Raw genomic sequence first — 22082 nt, forward strand, 5'->3', positions numbered from 1 at the left:
AACGAAAAGAAGACCTGATGAACGAGGTGGAATTGCAAAGTAAGAAGTTACGGGAGCTACAGGCTCACACATTTGCCGAGTGCAATGGAGTTTTCTTCCAACCCAATGCTTTGAAGGCCATCAGCAAATCTTCTCTGAGGAATGAAGATCTCCTCAAAATCCATCCACACTTGACTGAAGTTCTTAGAAGTTCTTTGCAGTACTTCGGCGACAAGAATTATTCTCTGATGCGGAGATTAGCGTTTGAGTGCCAGAACCTTTCTGGTTTGGCAGGCATTATCGGCACTACAGGAGAGGTCGTTAACAACACTCATATCGATTTGTCCAGGTGTGCATTTTCCGATCAGAACAATATGTACATCGGTTATGTAGGCGAGGAGACGAAAATTACAGCTTTGGTAAACAATTCGCAAGGTGATCCCATATCTGAACCCGCATTGAAAGTCTGCAGTATTCAAATCTGGGCAACTAAAATCCAAGCTACGATGATCCCAGTGGCCGTGCCGATATCAGGTTATAGCAAAGGTGAAGTGCGTGCTCACGTTCAGTGTACTGAAGCGGCTGTTTTCCTTCTGGAAATGCGCTTGGATAGTCCTCGTCCATTGCCAAAACTGCAAGGATACGAGTTGATCGACGATTTGCGCACATGCAGCCCTTTGAATGCCAAACTTTTGGTTTACGGATGCAGGTCCATTACATTTGGTGACGTCCACAGCTCTCCGAAAGGATTTATACGACCATGCCTAAGTTATTCTATTGAACACGTAGCATACACGCATGTCACCCTGTGTCAAATTGAGGATGGAACTGCTAGTATCCGAGCCCTAGAACCTATTCAAGAACGTTATTTTGCAGTTGCAATAGAAATTGTGCACTGCACATCCAGTCAGTTAGACATAGGGTTTACGTGGGACTGTGGACAGAGTGATCAGAACATGAAAATGATACTTGCATCCTCCGCTAAAAATAGCTCCTCCTCAACTCCTATTTCTGGATGCTGTGCTGGTGAGACGATACATGTATCACGCTCTCGCGAGTCGCTGATTACCTATAACATTGAGCACTTGTCCAATGATTACACGCTGATTGAGGAACGCGATGTATATGTAAGCGCCAGTAAGAAGCCAATCTTGATGGTTCGTATGTCTCACCCCGGTACATCTGTTAGGATATTATCTATATGAATTGGACGTATGTTCAAGTTGTAAATAAATGGATGCGTACTTAGGAGTAGAGGAGTCAAGTAGCCCAACGCACGCCCAGCATCAATTTCGGAAACAAAGCACAATGTACGTAATTCACTGATTTTTAATCTTCCATAATCATCCACCACCCCACACTGCTGCGCTCTAATCATGTCCTGGACAATGGCCAGCTTCTGTGGCATACAATGTATATAATTTATATTGAATGTATGGTGTCGCCACTACTGATATTTTGTTTTGATTGTTCTACAATGTATATGTGTTAATGTGAGCAAGCTCCACTACAGCCACTTCATCACTTGAAAAACTGTACATACACCTTCTCCAAATCAACTGGTCTCTTTGCTGCAAATTACATTGTCTCAGTCAAATTTTCAACCATGAGCTCGGCTATCCCAATGATTGAGAAGAAAGACAAGTGATGTGGACCCATATCAGGCAACACAATGTGGAACGAAACTACACCAAACGTGATAAAATTGCACCATCCTTTCCGCACATGCACACACATACACATACCCATGCACATGCCAAAACTAAGAGACACACACTCATACTCACACTCGCACCAACACACACGCGCTAACACCAGCTCACACTCCGAATCATACCCACACTTACACGCGTTTAGCAAAGAAACACACACGCACACATACACACAAAATACCCAATCTACCTGAAAACAAGGTGTGAATAGTGGCGGGACTATGACAAAAAGAGATAAGATTCCGTCCCCAAACTGCACTTACGCTAAAACATTGTGCTGAACAGTATAACAATATTTGGTTGTACATAATTATACTAGGATTAGGTTTGCTCCCACACTGTAGCTCGTGCTATTCCGCCGACTTGACTTGACACTTGACTGACTCACGACTGCCATCCAGAGCACAAGAGAAGTCCATCGAACCTTCGACTCGGCGAACCTGCAAGAAGGCAACACTCCCTGCTCAATACACAGTGTTTCGGGGAATTCATCAGTTGAGCTTGAGTAGGCTGAGGAAGATTGCGCCTGAAGAGCACGACTTATAATAGTGCTCTCCAGGCACAAACATCACCAGAGATACAAACTTACAGAGACGCTCTGTTTGCAGCGCGACAAACACCTCGTGAACACCAAATAGCAGCGTGAGTCAATGTCGCTCTTGGACGGTGAGAGCAGACGTAGAAGACCCTCGGTCATTCAGAACACTGTCACCTCCAAACCAGCTAGTCAGCAAATCCATTCCTAAACAATTATCGCCGAAGTCGCAACAACTATTTCATAATTATATTATTTTTGATAGGATTGGGAGAACTTCGAAATTCAAAGAATCAGTTGGGGAAGTGAACTGCCTGAAAAGAGAAAAAACCGCCAGACCCACCAGGACTCGAACCCGGGACCTTGCTTGCGATAAGCAATGCTCTAATCACTGAGCTATGGGACAGGGCTGAACCTAGAAGGCGCTGACAAGTTTTTAACTCCAAAGGCAGCTCACAACATTTGCCGCATATATTGATAGAACTTGGGTCTTTCTCCCTCCCCCAGGGGACCAACCACGGTCAGTGTCTAGACCCTACCAGAAGTGAAAGAGAATGATAAATTTTTGAACGGATTGGGAGAACTTCAAATTCAAAGGATCAGTTGGGGAAGTGAACTGCCTCAAAAGAGAAAAAAACCCGCCAGACCCACCAGGACTCGAACCGGGGCCTTGCTTGTCAAGAGCAATGCTCTAACCACTGAGCTATGGGACCGGGCTGAACCTAGAAGGCGCTGACAAGTTTTTCACTCCAAAGGCAGCTCACTAAACGTGCCACACATATTGATGGCACTTGGGTCTTTCTCCCTCCCCCTCGGGACCAACCACGGTCAGTTTCTGGACTCTACTAGAACTTAAGTGAAAAAGAGTGATACATTTTTGAAAGGATTGGGAGAACTTCAAATTCAAAGGATCAGTTGGGGAAGTGAACTGTCTGAAAAGAGAAAAAACCGCCAGACCCACCAGGACCGGGTTCGAATCCTGGTGGGTCTGGCGTTTTTTCTCTTTTCAGGCAGTTCACAAACCACTTCTTTCACATCGTGAATACAATAAAACAAATGAAAATGACCAATTTCTGCAGTGATCAACCTTCTCTGTGGAGGAGCTATGCCTTTCATACGTCATCACTGCGCTGGTCTCTATGGCAACGTGAGCAGACAATTGGCGACTTGGCAAGTTTGGCGTATCGTATGGAAGCGAGAGATATGCCATTCGAACCGATATCAAATTGTCTTTCCTCTGGACCCTACTCGAAGAATCGATGCACTTCCCCTTTAAGCCTGGTTCACACTAGGCCGATTTTACGGCCGACGCTCCACAGGCACAATGAGAAGTATCAAAAGTTTTTGCCAGCTAGCTGGCCTCTGCGTACACCGCAGACACACCCACCCACACACAACAGAAAGATACAGATCACAGTAGTAGTGTGGTCTTTGTTCACTCACGGTGGAAGATGGAAGAGCTTAGCGTAGTGTATAGATGAGCATGAAGAAGGGCATGCCACCTCACGCATATACATGTACACGTATGTACCAGACCAACATGATGCAAGAAGTGAACCACTGTGGTGAATGGGGCCGCCGGATAATTAACCAGCCCGAAGCTGGCGGAAAAAACCTCAGGACCCCGGCGGAGGCACAACCCTGAGGAAAAACCGGTTAGAATAACCCCATAAGATAAATGAACAAAATGTAGCCTGCAGGACCTATCCCGAAGTGAGAATAAAGGGGAGGGCGGGTGGGAAACTACAACGAAAAGAGAAAGACCACGATGAAGAGAAAAGTTTGAGAACACTGACAAAAAATACAGCTGACACAATCCTGGTGCCGTAACTATGGTGAAAATACATTTTTCGTTTCATTTGCTACCCTCAGCCAACGAAAATTAACACGTTTAAAAAAACTGAAACTGATGATTGATTGACAACGTTAAAGCAGTGCACATCGCAATCAAGAACACCGGTGATGTTGTCTGGCTCTCAACTTTGGCATCCACAGAAGCCAAGGGGCTGCGGGGGGAACAGTGGGCACTATTGCGGATGGGGTGCGTGTGTGGTGTGATAGGCTCATCCGACCACAAGTCTCGGAGTCAGAGTCACACAAACGCAATAGTGATTAACTAACTTGATAAGAGAGAGAGAGAGTGTGTGTGTGTGTGAGGGGGGGGGGGGCAGATAAGATAAGACATTTGGGTGATTCAGCCACAGTGTGAAATGTAACATAGTTAGATGTAGCTTGGTGCGACAGCACCTCAAACAAACACAGTCCGTGTCACTTCTCACATTATTCACTATCCGCCACGGCCAATCCGGCAAACGGATTGCGGGTGGCTGGAGAGGCTGCGGCCGCACGTGACGCTACCCCACGACAGGAACTATCATCTGCTGACGATGCGGCAGCACTGGAGTTGCTGCTAGCACTAAGCTGTGCCAACAGGTTAAGGCTCTGGCCTCAACTCATCATGGTCCAAGCCCTCCAGTTGGACTGCAACAACGCTCTTTAGTTCGGGATGGCACATCCATTTCGCTAAGTCTTCAGTGTATTTCGGCGGTCGTACGAACAGTGCTATTCTGCCGTCTGTCGCCAGGCGCAGAATATGATTCGCGGCACGGTAGGTATCGGGACGGGCGCCCTTTGCGGTATGGAAACCCCTTTCCTCCGCCCACTTCTCGCAGACGTCCCACGCGGACCAGGTGTGGCCGTCACAACGAAGTGAGCTTGAACTAGCGTGGCCGTTGCACAGCGGGTTTGTTGAACTGTCGACGCATGCATCGGATTGTGGAGGAACAGTCGGGCATGTTTCACTTGTTTTCTTGGCCAGTCCCAGTCGGTACAGCAAATTACATCCCAGGCGCGCCGCCAGATAGCCGACGGATGTATATGGCTCACGCACTTGGGAAATAGGGTACATTCCGGACAGGATCTGTAGCTGTTTTTCAACACGTGACGGAAAGACTAGGCCAGGTGAGTCGCACAGGCGGATGTGCGGTGTGAGGAAGTGCGTCTGAAAGTGCTTCGTGTGGCCGGGTGTGCGCGACGCACTTACAACTTTCTTGCCAATCAGGCTATTGAGAATGGAGGACTTACCCACGTTGGGATGGCCGACCAGACCTATTGTAATGAATGACGGCGGTGAGGATGCTGTTGCCGCTGCCGTAGCTTCTTTGCCACCGTTGGTACCGTTGCTGGAGTACGCGGTATGCTTACGACGCCGGCTATGACGTAATATCTCTTCGTGCACTGATGCTGCTGTTATTCCAGCATCGTCGCACACTTCAAACTTTGAGAGTTTATCCGTCCAACCGGACAGTATACTGTGATCGGCCACCACATTGGCCAGGGCGCGGATCAGCTGACGGGCACCTTGTACGCATATCATGCGCCGCTTAGCGCCGCACCGGGCGTGCGACATCAGACCCTTGGCGTCGGAGCGCTGGCTGCTGCTCTGGTTCCCTGGGCGTGCCGTGTAGAGGACGACGTGAAGTTGCGGGAACAGTCCATAGAAGTACTCGCGCCACGCCAGTACCACACTCGCCGGCACCAAGTCTATCTTGTTCAGCACTAGCACGAGCGTTTTGTTCAGTTCATGTACGACGTGGCGGTACAGGGATGGTGGGAAGTGCAGGATGGGATGGCGTGCATCGGCGATAACCACTATTACATTCGACATCTCCAGCACACGCCACAGCTGCCGCCAAGTCTCCAGGTTCCGCTCAAAGTAGCTTAGCGGATGGCCGTGTGTATCAGCCATGAGCCGGTCAATGTACTCATTGAAGTAGCGCTGCTCCTTAGCTTCCAGCTGCTGCTTGCTCAGGCTGTATTGCCAGGTGGGACGAACAGGCATGTCGATGTGCTCCATACTTCCATAGATATCTTCATAGGACACTTCCAAGTCTTTTTCTGCCAGGGTTTGCAATGGCTGACGCGACTCCCGCTTGCGCTCCTCAATTTCGCTGGCACTTTCTTGGGCAAACATCAGTTTGTATCTGTCTTGACGCCTTGTCTCAGCCACGGCATCGCCTACTTCGAACTTGGGCTCAAATTTATCTGCAATCTTGGCACTTTCAGACGTGACCAGTGTTTCTTCATCTTTATCTGAGTCAGATGGCGAGTCTGAGCGTATCTCCAGCTTCTCTTTGGCAGGCTCCTCGTCGTCCTCTCGGAATCGCTGCACATCTCGCTTTCGCTGGAGCTGGGCTCTCTTCTGCTTGCCACTGAACGGTTTTCGGCGACTGTGTTGAGGCATTTTCAACAATGTCAATAAATGCAGATCGCCTGGAAAGCACCACAATCCACCAGAACTGGAGGCGAGAATCCAGAAAGCAAAATTCTTCTTTCACCTTGAACCGACAATATAGCACTCTGTCACCTGGTTCTAGAGGTCTGCGTTCAGAAACAAGGAGTTATAAAACACAAAGTATTGAATCAACACCAAACGGAACCGATTTCTTCTTCACTACTGACTTGTGTAACGTAACTGAGAGAATGCTAGTTCCCGCGCTCACCTTTATACCAGGTTGTTGGCGTGGGTGAAGCACGTGAAAGGGCTTCATGATCCGCGACGCTTAGAATCTGAGCGTACATGTACGTGCAAGCCATAGAAAGGAGCAAGATCACCGTATCCCGCTGGGCCTCGCCATTGTTGTTTATCCATTGTGCTCTGCGTTGCCACGCGTATCCGAGGACCCATTGACGTCACACTATACAATTAACAGCCCCGTTATTTTTACAGGGTGCGACCCCGTTATTATTATTATTCTTACAGTCATGACATGTAAGCGTGGACTGTGCTGACTGCTGAGAGCCTCCCACGTACGTGCACGGTATGGTCACTCATGTCTAGTGGCTGAGTCACGTAGATCTACGTAGGTGAGTTTGAGTGCGTTATGCAGTCTATGCCAGCTCGCGCTGCACTTCACCCTCTCAGAAAACAGATCCATCATGACTGCATCCTGCTAGTAATGCGAAGTGTGTGTGGTGATGGGGATCCAAGGGCGTAGGGGGATGTGGTGACGTCACGTATCTTGACACCATATGCCTACTGCTCGAGCTCTCTATTTCAGTAAGTTGTAGTACTAGTGCGTTGAAGTCATGTGACTCGTGTTCTTTAACCTCCTCTCAAACAACCACTAGCCATCAGGAAGATCGTTACTAGTAAAATCCATATACCCGCAAGCCGAAAAATTCGCCAAAAACGAGATTTATCGAAAACTCGCTAAGCTTTCGCCAATTTTGGAGAATTCCTTTGAGAATCGCCGAAACCCTTCCAAAACTTCCAACATTTCTCCAATTTTGAAGCCAGTATGCTTTGTGTGTGTGGGGGGGGGGGGGGGGGATGGTAAGGGAGAAAGCAATAAATTCACGAACAAAGCCAGCAAGTTCTGAATAGATATTCTTTCAGTAGAGTTCAGTTGCAACTCTGATTCTCTCTATTTCTCAATTCTAGTTACTCGTAACACTGGAGCTCATATACTTCCCACAGAGTTGACTTGACAACATTCTTCTTATAATTATCGCCCAAGTCACTATCACTAATTCTAAGTTCTGTGTATACTTCGTAGGGTCTAAGATAGTGCCAGAGGATCGAATTCTGTTGCGAGATAACAACTGTGGTAGGTGATGATTGCATTATCCTAATCATTCTGTCACTGCTTCCCACGAATTGGCTAGTGCTTTGTTGCTGAGCCGCATAGATGTAGGCAGACATGACGAAAACCACTTGCTCTGGTGTGATTTTTAACCCCAGTCGTCGCTCCAATAGAACCCGGGAATGGATTAACTACTAGAGTTTTCACCAACACGCCACCGATTCCTACAATTGTTATCCTATTCCAAAGGTGATATTTTGCACATCTTCCTTATACTGTTTTAAAAGTCGTAAGTGGTGCACCAACATGGCGCTGGACGTATGTATGACGGTGGTATCTCTCAGCTCACATACTCTGGTCATATTCCTCTCAGTGACGTTAAAAGGAAATCCTCACATCCTCTAAGCTATGTTGTTCTCAGCGACGTATAATACCTGGTCAGTTTATTTTGTGCGACTGTATGATGCGGCCACCGTGTGTATTCTGCAGAGATGGAGTCGATAAAGCAGGCAAACTCCTCACGTGTCTTCACAATATTTGTAAGGAATGCCTGGCAGCCAGTGTTCAGCGAGACGGGAGAATACGTTGTGCCAAGTGTCGATGTCCTACGCCATGTCCACCTCCTGGTCGAAGTCACGAAGAGCAGTTGGTGGACGATTCCATGTTCGACAATGTTCCATGTGATCTTGTAGATGAAGTTAATCCACTTCGTAATTGCGAAGAGATGCAACTTGATACAATTCCACCAGATTCAAGCAGCTCCATCCAAAGTTGCCGGAAAACGATACCTCGACAGGGGCGAGTGCACCATTGTCCTGTCCACAGCAAGATGACCATGCGATATTAGTGTGCCAAATGTAGAGAGGTTCTGTGTGAAAAGTGTAAGCTCCAAAGCAAACACGCTTCTCATACAAATCAGATTCGCGATATAAGTGCGGAAGCTGCAGTTGTACGTACGAGACTGACGGAGCGTCAGAGAAAGATATCACCCGAAGACAAGGAAGAAGAAGTGGAAGCAGGCATGAAACGCGCTGGTGATCTCATTTAAGCATTTGGCTGTGACCTCCAAGGAAAAGTAGCTGATATCAAGAGATTGATACATGAACACTGCGACGAGCAACTTCACCGGATCAAGCAACGAAAAGAAGACCTGATGAACGAGGTGGAATTGCAAAGTAAGAAGTTACGGGAGCTACAGGCTCACACATTTGCCGAGTGCAATGGAGTTTTCTTCCAACCCAATGCTTTGAAGGCCATCAGCAAATCTTCTCTGAGGAATGAAGATCTCCTCAAAATCCATCCACACTTGACTGAAGTTCTTAGAAGTTCTTTGCAGTACTTCGGCGACAAGAATTATTCTCTGATGCGGAGATTAGCGTTTGAGTGCCAGAACCGTTCTTGTTTCGCAGGCATTATCGGCACTACAGGAGAGGTCGTTAACAACACTGATATCGATTTGTCCAGGTGTGAATTTTCCGAACAGAACAATATGTACATCGGTTATGTAGGCGAGGAGACGAAAATTACAGCTTTGGTAAACAATTGACAAGGCAATCCCATATCTGAACCCGCATTGAAAATCTGCAGTATTCAAATCTGGGCAACTAAAATCCAAGCTACGATGACCCCAGTGCCCATGCCGATATCAGGTTATAGCAAAGGTGAAGTGCGTGCTCACGTTCAGTGTACTGAAGCGGCTGTTTTCCTTCTGGAAATGCGCTTGGATAGTCCTCGTCCATTGCTAAAACTGCAAGGATACGAGTCGATCGACGATTTGCGCACATGCAGCCCTTTGAATGCCAAATTTTTGGTTTACGGATGCAGGTCCATTATGTTTGGTGACGTCCACAGCTCTCCAAAAGGATTCATACGATCATCCCTAAGTTATTCTATTGAACACATAGCTTACACGCATGTCACCCTGTGTCAAATTGAGGATGGAACTGCTAGTATCCGAGCCCTAGAACCTATTCAAGAACGTTATTTTGCAGTTGCAATAGAAATTGTGCACTGCATATCCAGTCAGTTAGACATAGGGTTTACGTGGGACTGTGGACAGAGTGACCAGAACATGAAAATGATACTTGCATCCTCCGCTAAAAGAGCTCCTCCTCAACTCCTATTTCTGGATGCTGTACTGGTGAGACGATACATGTATCACGCTCTCGTGAGTCACTGATTACCTATGGCATTGAGCACTTGTCCAATGATTACACGCGCCAGTAAGAAGCCAATCTTGATGGTTCGTATGTCTCACCCCGGTACATCTATTAGGATATTATCTATATGACTTGGACTTCTGCTCAAGTTGTAAATAAATGGACGCATACTTAGAAGTACAGAAGTAAAATAGCCCAACCCACGCCCAGCACCAATTTCGGAAACAATGTACAATGTACGTTATTCGCTGATTTTTTAATCTTCCGTAATCATCCACCACCCCACACTGCTGCGCTCTAATCATGTCCTGGACAATGGCCCGCTTCTGTGGCATAACATGTATATAATTTATATTGAATGTATGGTGTCGTCACTACTGATATTTAGTTTTGTTCTACAATGTATATAATAATTTTGGTTTTGTGTTAATGTGAGCAAGCTCCACTACAGCCACTTCATCACTTGAAAAACTGTACACACACCTTCTCCAAATTAACTGGTCTCTTTGGTGCAAATTACATTATCTCAGTCAAATTCTCAACCATCAGCTCGGCTATCGCAAGGATTGAGAAGAAAGACAAGTGAGGTGGACCAATATCAGGCAACACAATGTGGAACGAAACTACACCAAACGTGATAAAATTGCACCCTCCTTCCCGCACATGCACACACACACACATACCCATGCACATGCCAAAACAATCAGACACACACTCCTACACGCACTTGCACCAACACACATACGCTCACACCAGCTCACACTCCGAATCATACCCACACTCACACGCGTTTAAGGTGTGGATATTTTTTTTTACAATGATCACAGCTCACAGGCAAAGACAAACAATTGCATAGTGGGAGCATAGTGATGGTGAGTGGTGGGACTATGACAAAAAAAGATGAGAGTCCGTCCCTAAACTGAACTCACGCTAAAACATTGTGCTGAACTGTTTAACGATATTTGGTTGTACATAATTGTATTAGGAATAGATTTGCTCCCACTCTGTAGCTCGTGCTATTCCGCCGACTTGACTTGACACTTGACTGACTCACGACTGCCATCCAGAGCACAAGAGAAGTCCATCGAACGTTCGACTCGGCGAACCTGCAAGAAGGCAACACTCCCTGCTCAATACACAGTGTTTCGGGGAACTCACCCCCATCAGTTGAGCTTGAGTAGGCTGAGAAAGATTGCGCCTGAAGAGCACGACTTATAATAGTGCTCTCCAGGCACAAACATCACCAGGGATACAAACTTACAGAGACGCTCCGTTTGCAGCGCGACGAACACCTCGTGAACACCAAATAGCAGCGTGAGTCAGTGTCGCTCTTGGAGGGTGAGAGCAGACGTAGAAGACCCTCGGTCATTCAGAACGCTGTCACCTCCAAACCAGCTAGTCAGCAAATCCATTCCTAAAATATTATCGCCGAAGTCGCAACCACTATTCATAATTATTATTTCTGATAGGATTGGGAGAACTTCGAAATTCAAAGGATCAGTTCGGGAAGTGAACTGCCTGAAAAGAGAAAAACCGCCAGACCCACCAGGATTCGAACCCGGGACCTTGCTTGTCATGAGCAATGCTCTAACCACTGAGCTATGGGACAGGGCTGAACCTAGAAGGCGCTGATAAGTTTTTCACTCCAAAGGCAGCTCACAACATTTGCCACACACACTGATGGCACTTGGGTCTTTCTCCCTCCCCCAGGGGACCAATCACGGTCAGTTTCTAGACCCTACCAGAAGTGAAAGAGAGTGATATTGTTTTGAACGGATTGGGAGAACTTCAAATTCAAAGGATCAGTTGGGGAAGTGAACTGCCTCAACAGGGAAAAAACACGCCAGACCCACCAGGACTCGAACCCGGGACCTTGCTTGTCAAGAGCAATGCTCTAACAACTGAGCTATGGGACCGGGCTGAACCTAGAACGCGCTGACAAGTTTTTCACTCCAAAGGCAGCTCACTACACGTGCCACACATATTGATGGCACTTGGGTCTTCCTCCTTCCCCTTGGGGACCAACCACGGTCAGTTTCTGGACTCTACTAGAAGTGAAAGAGAGTGATAAATTTTGGAAAGGATTGGGAGAACTTCAAATTCAAAGGATCATTTGGGGAATTGAACTGTCTGAAAAGAGAAAAAACCGCCAGACCCACCAGGACCGGTTCGAGTCCTGGTGCCTGGTGGGTCTGGCGTTTTTTCCCTTTTCAGGCAGTTAGCACAGCACTTCTTTCACATCGTGAATGCAATAAAACAATTTAAAATGACCAATTTCTGCAGTTTGAAACTTGGATGTTTAGCCATAAATAAATGCAGAAAGGAAAAGGACATTATGATGGATACGAGTTAAGAGTAACTCTCCATCACTGTAACTGGATACTATATACAGTCAGAAAGGGCAATAACTAGGCACTCTTGTCAGTTTTGTGCCTAGTTATTGCACTTTCTGACTGTATTATACATGTAATATCCAGTTACAGTGATGGAGAGTTACTCTTAACTCGTATCCATATGTCCTTTTCCTTTCTCAATTTCTGCAGTGATCGACCTTCTCTGTGGAGGAGCTATGCCTTTCATACGTCATCACTGCGCTGGTCTCTATGGCAACGTGAGCATACAATTGGCGATTTGGCAAGTTTGGCTTATCGTATGGAAGCGAGAGATATGCCATTCGAACCGATATCAAATTGTGTTTACTCTGGACCCTACTCGAAAAATCGATGCACTTCCCCTTTAAGCCTGGTTCACACTAGGCCGATTTTACGGCCGACGCTCCCACATCGACTCAGACCGACTGTGTCGGATGAGTCGGACTAGCTGTTCACACAGAACGGTGGGCAATTTCGCTTGAACTGTAGTTGTAGGCTTTTCTGTTACACATGTACACGCGGTACACAGCCGCACTAGATCGTAGTAGAGCTAGACAACGGAAATGTAATAGTGTTTACACGAGCTACAAGGCCAAAGGCGTGAAAAGGTTAGAATGTAGTACTAGTAGCAATCCAGTGCAGCCAGTTCACGGTCTGCATCGACGCTCTCCGCTTTCATGGTGAAAAGCCTAGAGTGATTGGTCCGATGCCCGCTCCATCACGTGCAAGGACTAAAAATCGGCTGGCTTTTCGGCTAAATATCAACCAGTCGATACTTGGCCGAAAACTAGTACGACAAGAAAAACGCCTCAGATCTGTCGGAAACCTGTACGACAACACTGTCCACACCAGGGAATTTTCGTACGAGTCCATGTCGGCCAGGAAATCGGCCTACATGTAGTGTGAACCAGGCATAAGTACCGCTTTGGCGGCGCCTACAAAAAGGTGCATGCGTTCCCACGGCCAAGGCCTGGGTCACACATGCACTTTTGCGAAAGGGCGATCTGGGAAATGCCTACTCCACGACGACTATGCATACAAAAACTTCTGTTGCCAGTTCTTGTTGGCCACTGGTTCTTTTAAACTTTGTCAGTTTGTGCTTTGCTCATCCCTTTCACAGATAAAAAGTTTACACAAGGATAGCTCGCCTGCCCTGCTAAACCACATGTAGACACACTCTGTCTCTGGTGTCTACCAGGTCTACTAATGTAGATCTACTTTGGCTGTGCTCGAGCTAGAGCCGTACAGGATCTGACCATACCTACTGTCCTGGACACGGAAATCCGGTCGCACGTCTAGAGGCCCCAGGGGCTGGCCATGCAGCGCTAGGCGTGGGTAACCAGTAGTAGTACTACATGTACTACATGTAGTAGATCTACACGCTACAGCGCTGGTCACTGCCTCAACACGACTAGACCCCAATAATGCAATATGCATGGTCGGCAGTACTGTGCACGTTTCGTTGTTCTACGTAGACGGCATGGAAAATGCTAGAAAATCATGATCATAATGCTAATTTTATGCTGCTATTGCTCCATACAATCCGGGCCCTTGCAGCTAGCTGTCCAGCGAGGAATGTCTCGAGTGGAAGCCTCTCGATCTGTTCGCTCATTCGCCTGGCACTTCATCGCCAAGGACTTCAATTCAAAACAGTTTTCACACTGCGCTTCAAGCCTTTTTCCTCGTGAACTTGCTGCAAACGTATGTATACTATGAGCTCTGCTGCGCGTGTTCCCTTTGTGTGAGGCCCAGAAACTGCTAGTATCTCCGTACTTCGATTGGCTGCATCGATGTCGTCCAGGTTCTCCTCGCTATCGCCATCACGACTCTAACTGGAGACGATTTCTTCACCATTTTCCGCAAGCAGCAGCTAGCGCAGAAATTTCGCCATCCCTGAGTGTAGGAGATGGAATCCGTTCGATCAGCTCAAAAACTCTTCGTTGTGACTAGAGTAGAGGAGTAGCAGGCAATATTCTACCGGAAGCCCTTTGACTTCTCTGACTGCTGAAACCCTTTCTGCCATGACTGCTACTTCTTCAAACTGTACAACTTACTACAAGCGATGTTCTCTTTCAAAGTCTTTGGTTCCGCATGCACTCGAGCGTCCACGCGACACAGCCTTTTTACAAAACATCATTTTTCTAAAAAAAAAATGATTTTCACCCTAGCCTGGTTTTCGCAGATGTAAGGGCCATTTGAGTATAATGTCACTTTTGTGGAAATGTAGTGTTATAAATAATGCTAGAATAATGCCCGTTGCAAATCGCACACTATAATGCTACTTATAATGCTAGCATTCTCCGCCCAGGCCTAATCACACTCCGCAGCGCCATACCGATAGCTGGAACAGTGGAGGCTGGATAATTCTTCTGGCTTTTGCCAGCACTTGAGCTTGATTCACGGAACTTGATTTTTAAGGTATTGCTTGTGTGTGCTTGCCTGCAGGCACAGATATTAGTGTTAAATGACTTGCAGTCACTGTTGTTAATTTTAAAATTTTGTCAGTGTGTCACACGTGGAAGATTGATATTCCAGTATCCTTGCTGTGCATGAATGCATGCCGACCAAGGCCGCGGCGTAGCCTGCATGGGGTACAGGGGGGGGGGAGGGAGCATGTGCACCCCCTAAACTAAAGATGTCGACCTAGGTTCAGCATGTACATAATGACCACGAATGACATGCACCAGCCATCCTACGCATATGCGGTCGTGCACCCGCCCCCTCCTCCCCCCTTAAAAGGGGGACCAGCTACGCCCCTGCGATTGGCCTTGTAAGCACTGTAGTGTATGTCTACTAGTCCTCTCAGTAGGGACTCGGGTTTAGACCCACGTACAGGCGTTTTCTGATTCACGACATACCGTGTATGGAGCGGAACGTGGGTGAAAATCAGAATGGAGCGCATTGTGCGAGCTGTGAGGGTGCTTAGCTGAAGAAGTTTCCGAAGCACGAAATCAAAATATTCGATGAGCTTCGAAGCTTCGTCTTTGACTAAGTTTGGGCCTTTCGCTTCATGCTTTTGTTTGTTCCGTGTGACTAAACACAACATTGCGAACGTGGGTCCATTGCATGAACTTTACGTGTATCACCCACGTTCCTGTATTCGTTACGTGGGACTAAACCTCCCCAGTAACAATCAGCAGTTCAGTGCTGGTCGCGGTCCTGCCACCTCCATACTATCTGCACTGTCAGCCCTTGAACCCAGAGTTTTTTTTACCTGATTTTTATTCTACAGGTTTGATTGTGCCTATAATGGCATGTTCGATTGGTAGGATCGATTCAGGATCCGGATCCGCCACTGGATTCACTCCCTTTTGATTGGTCGGATCCGGATCCGGTCAACCCACCTAGCTCGGGGCCAGCAGGGTTGACCGGATCCAAATGTGACCTTTGAGGGTATATGGCGGGTAAAAATAATTTTTTGTACACATTTTGGTACGCACACACGTGGACCGAGATACTCTTGAGTCTTGTTGACTTTTCGTACGACTCATGTGCATGCGATGAGTACGACTTTCACCCTTTTGGGTGACCTCAGGTGGATAGTTGCTTCATAACTCGTTTCGATGTGATTTCTATTTTAAAAATACCTGGTATTTGATATCAAAGTTTTTCACAAAACGAAATAATTTCGTTATGGGGTGGGCCAGAGGGGGCAGGGTTGACCAATTTCTTTTCAGAAAACATTGATACATGTACACGGCCATAGGAGCAGTGACACACTTGCGAGTTTTGCATGTATTGTGTCCACATTGTTTACGTTTCTTAGGGGGAGGGGGGGGGGGGTTGGGTCCAAACTAAATGATTTGTTTGGAGAAAAAAGTTGGACATTCACGGACGGCCCCTAGTATGTGTTACTTCCTACACAGCACACTTGGTCAGATGAAAGAAAAGTACTTAGAAGTACATGTATCACCAGTAAATATGCACCGTTCAATAAAAAAATATGAACAATGAGCCTAGGCTTCTGGAAAATGCTTATTATGCCTGAAAGTTAAAAAAGATTTAAAAAAAGCAGATAAATAATCAGGTCCAAAATCAGGTCAAGCAGATAAATACTCAGGTCAAGTTGGCAAAATATTATTACGATCGCTGGTCAGAGCGGGGCATGCAGCGACAGTAAGTCAGGGAGAGAGCAGTACTGCCAGCAGGGAGTACAGGCACAATGAGAAGTGGCGAATGGGGCCGCCGGATAATTAACCAGCCCAAAGCTGGCGGAAAAAACCTCAGGACCCCGGCGGAGGCACAACCCTGAGGAAAAACCGGTTAGAATAACCCCATAAGATAAATGAACAAAACGTAGCCTGCAGGACCTATCCCGAAGTGAGAATAAAGGTGTGTGAGGCTCATCCGACCACAAGTCTCGGAGTCAGAGTCACACAAACGCAATAGTGATTGACTAACTTGATAAGAGAGAGAGAGAGAGTGTGTGTGTGTGTGTGTTTGTGAGGGGGGGGGGCAGATAAGATAAAACATTGGGGTGATTCAGTCACAGTGTGAAATGTAACATAGTGAGATGTGGCTTGGAGCGACAGCACCTCAAACAAACACAGTCCGTGTCACTTCTCACGTCATTCACTATCCGCCACGGCCAATCCGGCAAACGGATTGTGGGTGGCCGGAGCGGCTGCGACTGCACGTGACGCTACCCCAGGACAGGAACTATCATCTGCTGACGATGCGGCAGCACTGGAGTCGCTGCTTGCACTAAGCTGTGCCGACAGGTTAAGGCTCAACTCATCATGGTCCAAGCCCTCCAGTTGGACTGCAACAACGCTCTTTAGTTCGGGATGGCACATCCATTTCGCTAAGTCTTCAGTGTATTTCGGCGGTCGTACGAACAGTGCTATTCTGCCGTCTGTCGCCAGGCGCAGAATATGATTCGCGGCACGGTAGGTATCGGGACGGGCGCCCTTTGCGGTACGGAAACCCCTTTCCTCCGCCCACTTCTCACAGACGTCCCACGCGGACCAGGTGTGGCCGTCACAACAAAGTGAGCTGGAACTAGCGCGGCCGTTGCACTGCGGGTTTGTTGAACTGTCGACGCATGCATCGGATTGTGGAGGAACAGTCGGGCATGTTTCACTTGTTTTCTTGGCCAGTCCCAGTCGGTACAGCAAATTACATCCCAGGCGCGCCGCCAGATAGCCGACGGATGTATATGGCTCACGCACTTGGGAAATAGGGTACATTCCGGACAGGATCTGTAGCTGTTTTTCAACACGTGACGGAAAGACTAGGCCAGGTGAGTCGCACAGGCGGATGTGCGGTGTGAGGAAGTGCGTCTGAAAGTGCTTCGTGTGGCCGGGTGTGCGCGACGCACTTACAACTTTCTTGCCAATCAGGCTATTGAGAATGGAGGACTTACCCACGTTGGGATGGCCGACCAGACCTATTGTAATGAATGACGGCGGTGAGGATGCTGTTGCCGCTGCCGTAGCTTCATTGCCACCGTTGGTACCGTTGCTGGAGTACGCGGTATGCTTACGACGCCGGCTATGACGTACTATCTCTTCGTGCACTGATGCTGCTGTTATTCCAGCATCGTCGCACACTTCAAACTTTGAGAGTTTATCCGTCCAACCGGACAGTATACTGTGATCGGCCACCACATTGGCCAGGGCGCGGATCAGCTGACGGGCACCTTGTACGCATATCATGCGCCGCTTAGCGCCGCACCGGGCGTGCGACATCAGACCCTTGGCGTCGGAGCGCTGGCTGCTGCTCTGGTTCCCTGGGCGTGCCGTGTAGAGGACGACGTGAAGTTGCGGGAACAGTCCATAGAAGTACTCGCGCCACGCCAGTACCACACTCGCCGGCACCAAGTCTATCTTGTTCAGCACTAGCACGAGCGTTTTGTTCAGTTCATGTACGACGTGGCGGTACAGGGATGGTGGGAAGTGCAGGATGGGATGGCGTGCATCGGCGATAACCACTATTACATTCGACATCTCCAGCACACGCCACAGCTGCCGCCAAGTCTCCAGGTTCCGCTCAAAGTAGCTTAGCGGATGGCCGTGTGTATCAGCCATGAGCCGGTCAATGTACTCATTGAAGTAGCGCTGCTCCTTAGCTTCCAGCTGCTGCTTGCTCAGGCTGTATTGCCAGGTGGGACGAACAGGCATGTCGATGTGCTCCATACTTCCATAGATATCTTCATAGGACACTTCCAAGTCTTTTTCTGCCAGGGTTTGCAATGGCTGACGCGACTCCCGCTTGCGCTCCTCAATTTCGCTGGCACTTTCTTGGGCAAACATCAGTTTGTATCTGTCTTGACGCCTTGTCTCAGCCACGGCATCGCCTACTTCGAACTTGGGCTCAAATTTATCTGCAATCTTGGCACTTTCAGACGTGACCAGTGTTTCTTCATCTTTATCTGAGTCAGATGGCGAGTCTGAGCGTATCTCCAGCTTCTCTTTGGCAGGCTCCTCGTCGTCCTCTCGGAATCGCTGCACATCTCGCTTTCGCTGGAGCTGGGCTCTCTTCTGCTTGCCACTGAACGGTTTTCGGCGACTGTGTTGAGGCATTTTCAACAATGTCAATAAATGCAGATCGCCTGGAAAGCACCACAATCCACCAGAACTGGAGGCGAGAATCCAGAAAGCAAAATTCTTCTTTCACCTTGAACCGACAATATAGCACTCTGTCACCTGGTTCTAGAGGTCTGCGTTCAGAAACAAGGAGTTATAAAACACAAAGTATTGAATCAACACCAAACCGAACCGATTTCTTCTTCACTACTGACTTGTGTAACGTAACTGAGAGAATGCTAGTTCCCGCGCTCACCTTTATACCAGGTTGTTGGCGTGGGTGAAGCACGTGAAAGGGCTTCATGATCCGCGACGCTTAGAATCTGAGCGTACATGTACGTGCAAGCCATAGAAAGGAGCAAGATCACCGTATCCCGCTGGGCCTCGCCATTGTTGTTTGCCCATTGTGCTCTGCGTTGCCACGCGTATCCGAGGACCCATTGACGTCACACTTTAAAATTAACAGCCCCGTTATTATTACAGGGTGCGACCCCGTTATTATCATTATTATTCTTACATGACAAGTAAGCGTGGACTGTGCTGACTGCTGAGAGCCTCCCACGTACGTGCACAGTATGGTCACTCATGTCTAGTGGCTGAGTCACGTAGATCTAGGTGAGTTTGAGTGCGTTATGCAGTCTATGCCAGCTCGCGCTGCACTTCACCCTCTCAGAAAACAGATCCATCATATCATGACTGCATCCTGCTAGTAATGCGAAGTGTGTGTGGTGATGGGGATCCAAGGGCGTAGGGGGATGTGGTGACGTCACGTATGTTGACACCATATGCCTACTGCTCGAGCTCTCTATTTCAGTACTTGTAGTACTAGTGCGTTGAAGTCGTGTGACTCGTGTTCTTTAACCTCCTCTCAAACAACCACTAGCCATCAGAAAGATCGTTACTAGTAAAATCCATATACCCGCAAGCCGAAAAGTTAGCCAAAAACGAGATTTATCGAAAAATCGCTATGCTTTCGCCAATTTTGGAGGATTCCTTTGAGAATCGCCGAAACCTTTCCAAATCTTCCAACATTTCACCAATTTTGAAGCCAGTATGCTTTGTGTGTGTGTGTGTGGGGGGGGGGGGGGGGGATGGTAGGGGAGAAAGCAATAAATTCACGAACAAAGCCAGAGGTCTGCGTTCAGAAACAAGGAGTATAAAACACAACCACCAGATTAAAAATAGCAATGAAAAGTATGAATGCCGCAGACATCACCACGCAACATGACAATTTGTTCAAGGTTTGGTTTTGTGTGTTTCCAAAATCGATTTTCACGTTCCGATCATCAGTGGAAATACGGAACTAAAGAGATCAAGGGAAAAACAAAGGTTAAAAATCCAAAGAAGTGTGACACATGACGGGTAACTTGTGGTAAGTATTACAAAAAGTGAGAACTAAAATAAAGAGTAAGTGTGACAAACGGGCATGAACAGTGCAAAAACAACTCATGAACACGGGGTGCAAACTCACGAAAATAACCTAAGTGCTAAAACATGTTCTTTTTGCTTACACAAATCGGGCTGATTATTACCTCTTTATTTTAGTTCTCACTTTTTGTAATACTTACCACAAGTTACCCGTCATGTGTCACACTTCTTTGGATTTTTAACCTTTGTTTTTCCCTTGATCTCTTTGGTTCTGTATTTCCACTGATGATCGGAACGTGAAAATCGATTTTGGAAACACACAAAACCAAACCTTGAACAAATTGTCATGTTGCGTGGTGATGTCTGCGGCATTCATACTTTTCATTGCTATTATTAAACTTTTATCTCCACGTAGATTACCAGATTAAAACGCACTCAATATCGTGATTGATAACTGAATCAATGCTTTTATTGTTGCTTTTAAGCATAGCGCCACGCATTTATTTTGCTTGCCCGTACAAGAGGTTTCAGCACAGCGCCACGTGGACTTGTCCACATTGCATTGATCCTAGCCTTCGTAGACCTAGTATGTACAGGTACACCATGACATTGTATCATGAATGGTACCGGTATACAACGACTTTACGTAAGCGCGCCCTGCACTTATCGCCTACGCGTATTCGAGTGGCGCTGATTGATTACAGCGCCACTTTTTTTATTTTGCTTGGCCGTACAACTAACTATTACTTACTACAAGAGGTTGCAGCATAGCGCCACGGTACGGGTGCACGTGCACTTGGCCACATTGTCCTACGTAGTACGTAGATCTACGTACGTACACCATGTAGGCCTACCATGCTACACGTAAGCGCGCACTGCACTTATCGCCTAGCGTACACGAGTGGCGCTGATTGTTTACTACCGCCTAGTACCGGTAGTAGTACCGGTACTAGCATAGCAAGACTGCACGAGTCCATAACAAATGTGGCTCAATTTCAGGGCTCACGGTTGTGTACAAATACGTGGGCGCCATTTTGTTTCTGGCCAGCTCACGCGACGACAGGTCGACTGTCACGCGACCACAGCTCGACCACCCCTTGTACACAAACTCTAGCCATCTCGCAGCGCATTTTCAGTGCGACACATGTCTCTTCAAAATAGAATAAGGTAGCACAGGTAGACAGTACGACACTGAAAATTTGGGTGGAACCAGGCAAGATGTGAACTAGGGGTTCAACTGAAGGAATTTTTGATTTTGGCCCTGGGAAGCTGAAGATATGGTCACAAAGTCCGTGAATGCTCTACAGCGATCCCTTCATCTAGAAAAAAATCGCTTCGGTTAAACTGTAGCTTAGTATCTACTGAGGATTTTGAGCCATCGATTGTCAAAATCGGCCAATATTGTGCTACCTTATACTGTTTTGAAGTGAGCTAAGTCGGCAGGTGCGCACGCGAACTCCCGTGCGCGACGACAAGGAAGGAAGCCTGTGCATATGCGTTGTACGATGCGGAAACTACACCAGCGAGGCAGCAGCAAGGCGTTTTTTGCAATGTTTCCTCCGTGACTGACAAACTCTTGAAATATTATTGACCGTTTGCTGTCTCGCTCATCGGCGCTCTACTGCTGTGTGTTTCAGCAGCTATGGCGAACCGAAAATACATGACCAGTACAACGGCGAAGCCATTTGATTCGTCCTCTTGCAACGAAACAGAGTGGCAAATCAAATAATTCACAACTCTCCATCGTCACTTCTCACAGCAGCGTGGCACGGCTCTTTCACTCGTGTAAGTGCATTTACAAAACGCTCTGAGAACAGAGATAACGAACTAGAACACGGTGTGAGT

The 22082-nt window shown here is 47.4% G+C and overlaps 2 protein-coding genes across 2 annotated transcripts; both read right to left on the reverse strand.

Annotated features, from left to right (window-relative positions):
• Positions 1-3637: 3637 nt before the first annotated feature.
• Positions 3638-6720, reverse strand: LOC135825905 (guanine nucleotide-binding protein-like 1). Its single transcript, XM_065338538.1, has one exon. It carries the CDS (start codon positions 6467-6469, stop codon positions 4661-4663), a length of 1809 nt encoding a protein of 602 aa, XP_065194610.1. The 5' UTR covers positions 6470-6720; the 3' UTR covers positions 3638-4660.
• A 9608-nt stretch (positions 6721-16328) lies between these two features.
• Positions 16329-19051, reverse strand: LOC135826081 (guanine nucleotide-binding protein-like 1). Its single transcript, XM_065338720.1, has one exon. The coding sequence runs from the start codon at positions 18864-18866 to the stop codon at positions 16911-16913; it is 1956 nt and encodes a 651-aa protein (XP_065194792.1). The 5' UTR covers positions 18867-19051; the 3' UTR covers positions 16329-16910.
• Between the last annotated feature and the right edge of the window lie 3031 nt (positions 19052-22082).

The sequence above is a fragment of the Sycon ciliatum genome, chromosome 10, assembly GCF_964019385.1.
Source record: "Sycon ciliatum chromosome 10, ocSycCili1.1, whole genome shotgun sequence".
Taxonomy (NCBI): Eukaryota; Metazoa; Porifera; class Calcarea; order Leucosolenida; family Sycettidae; genus Sycon; species Sycon ciliatum.

Excerpts from the sequence above, each read along its gene's own strand:
- LOC135826081 (XM_065338720.1), bottom strand. The coding sequence starts at position 18,866 with ATGCCTCAACACAGTCGCCGAAAACCGTTCAGTGGCAAGCAGAAGAGA.
- LOC135825905 (XM_065338538.1), bottom strand. The coding sequence starts at position 6,469 with ATGCCTCAACACAGTCGCCGAAAACCGTTCAGTGGCAAGCAGAAGAGA.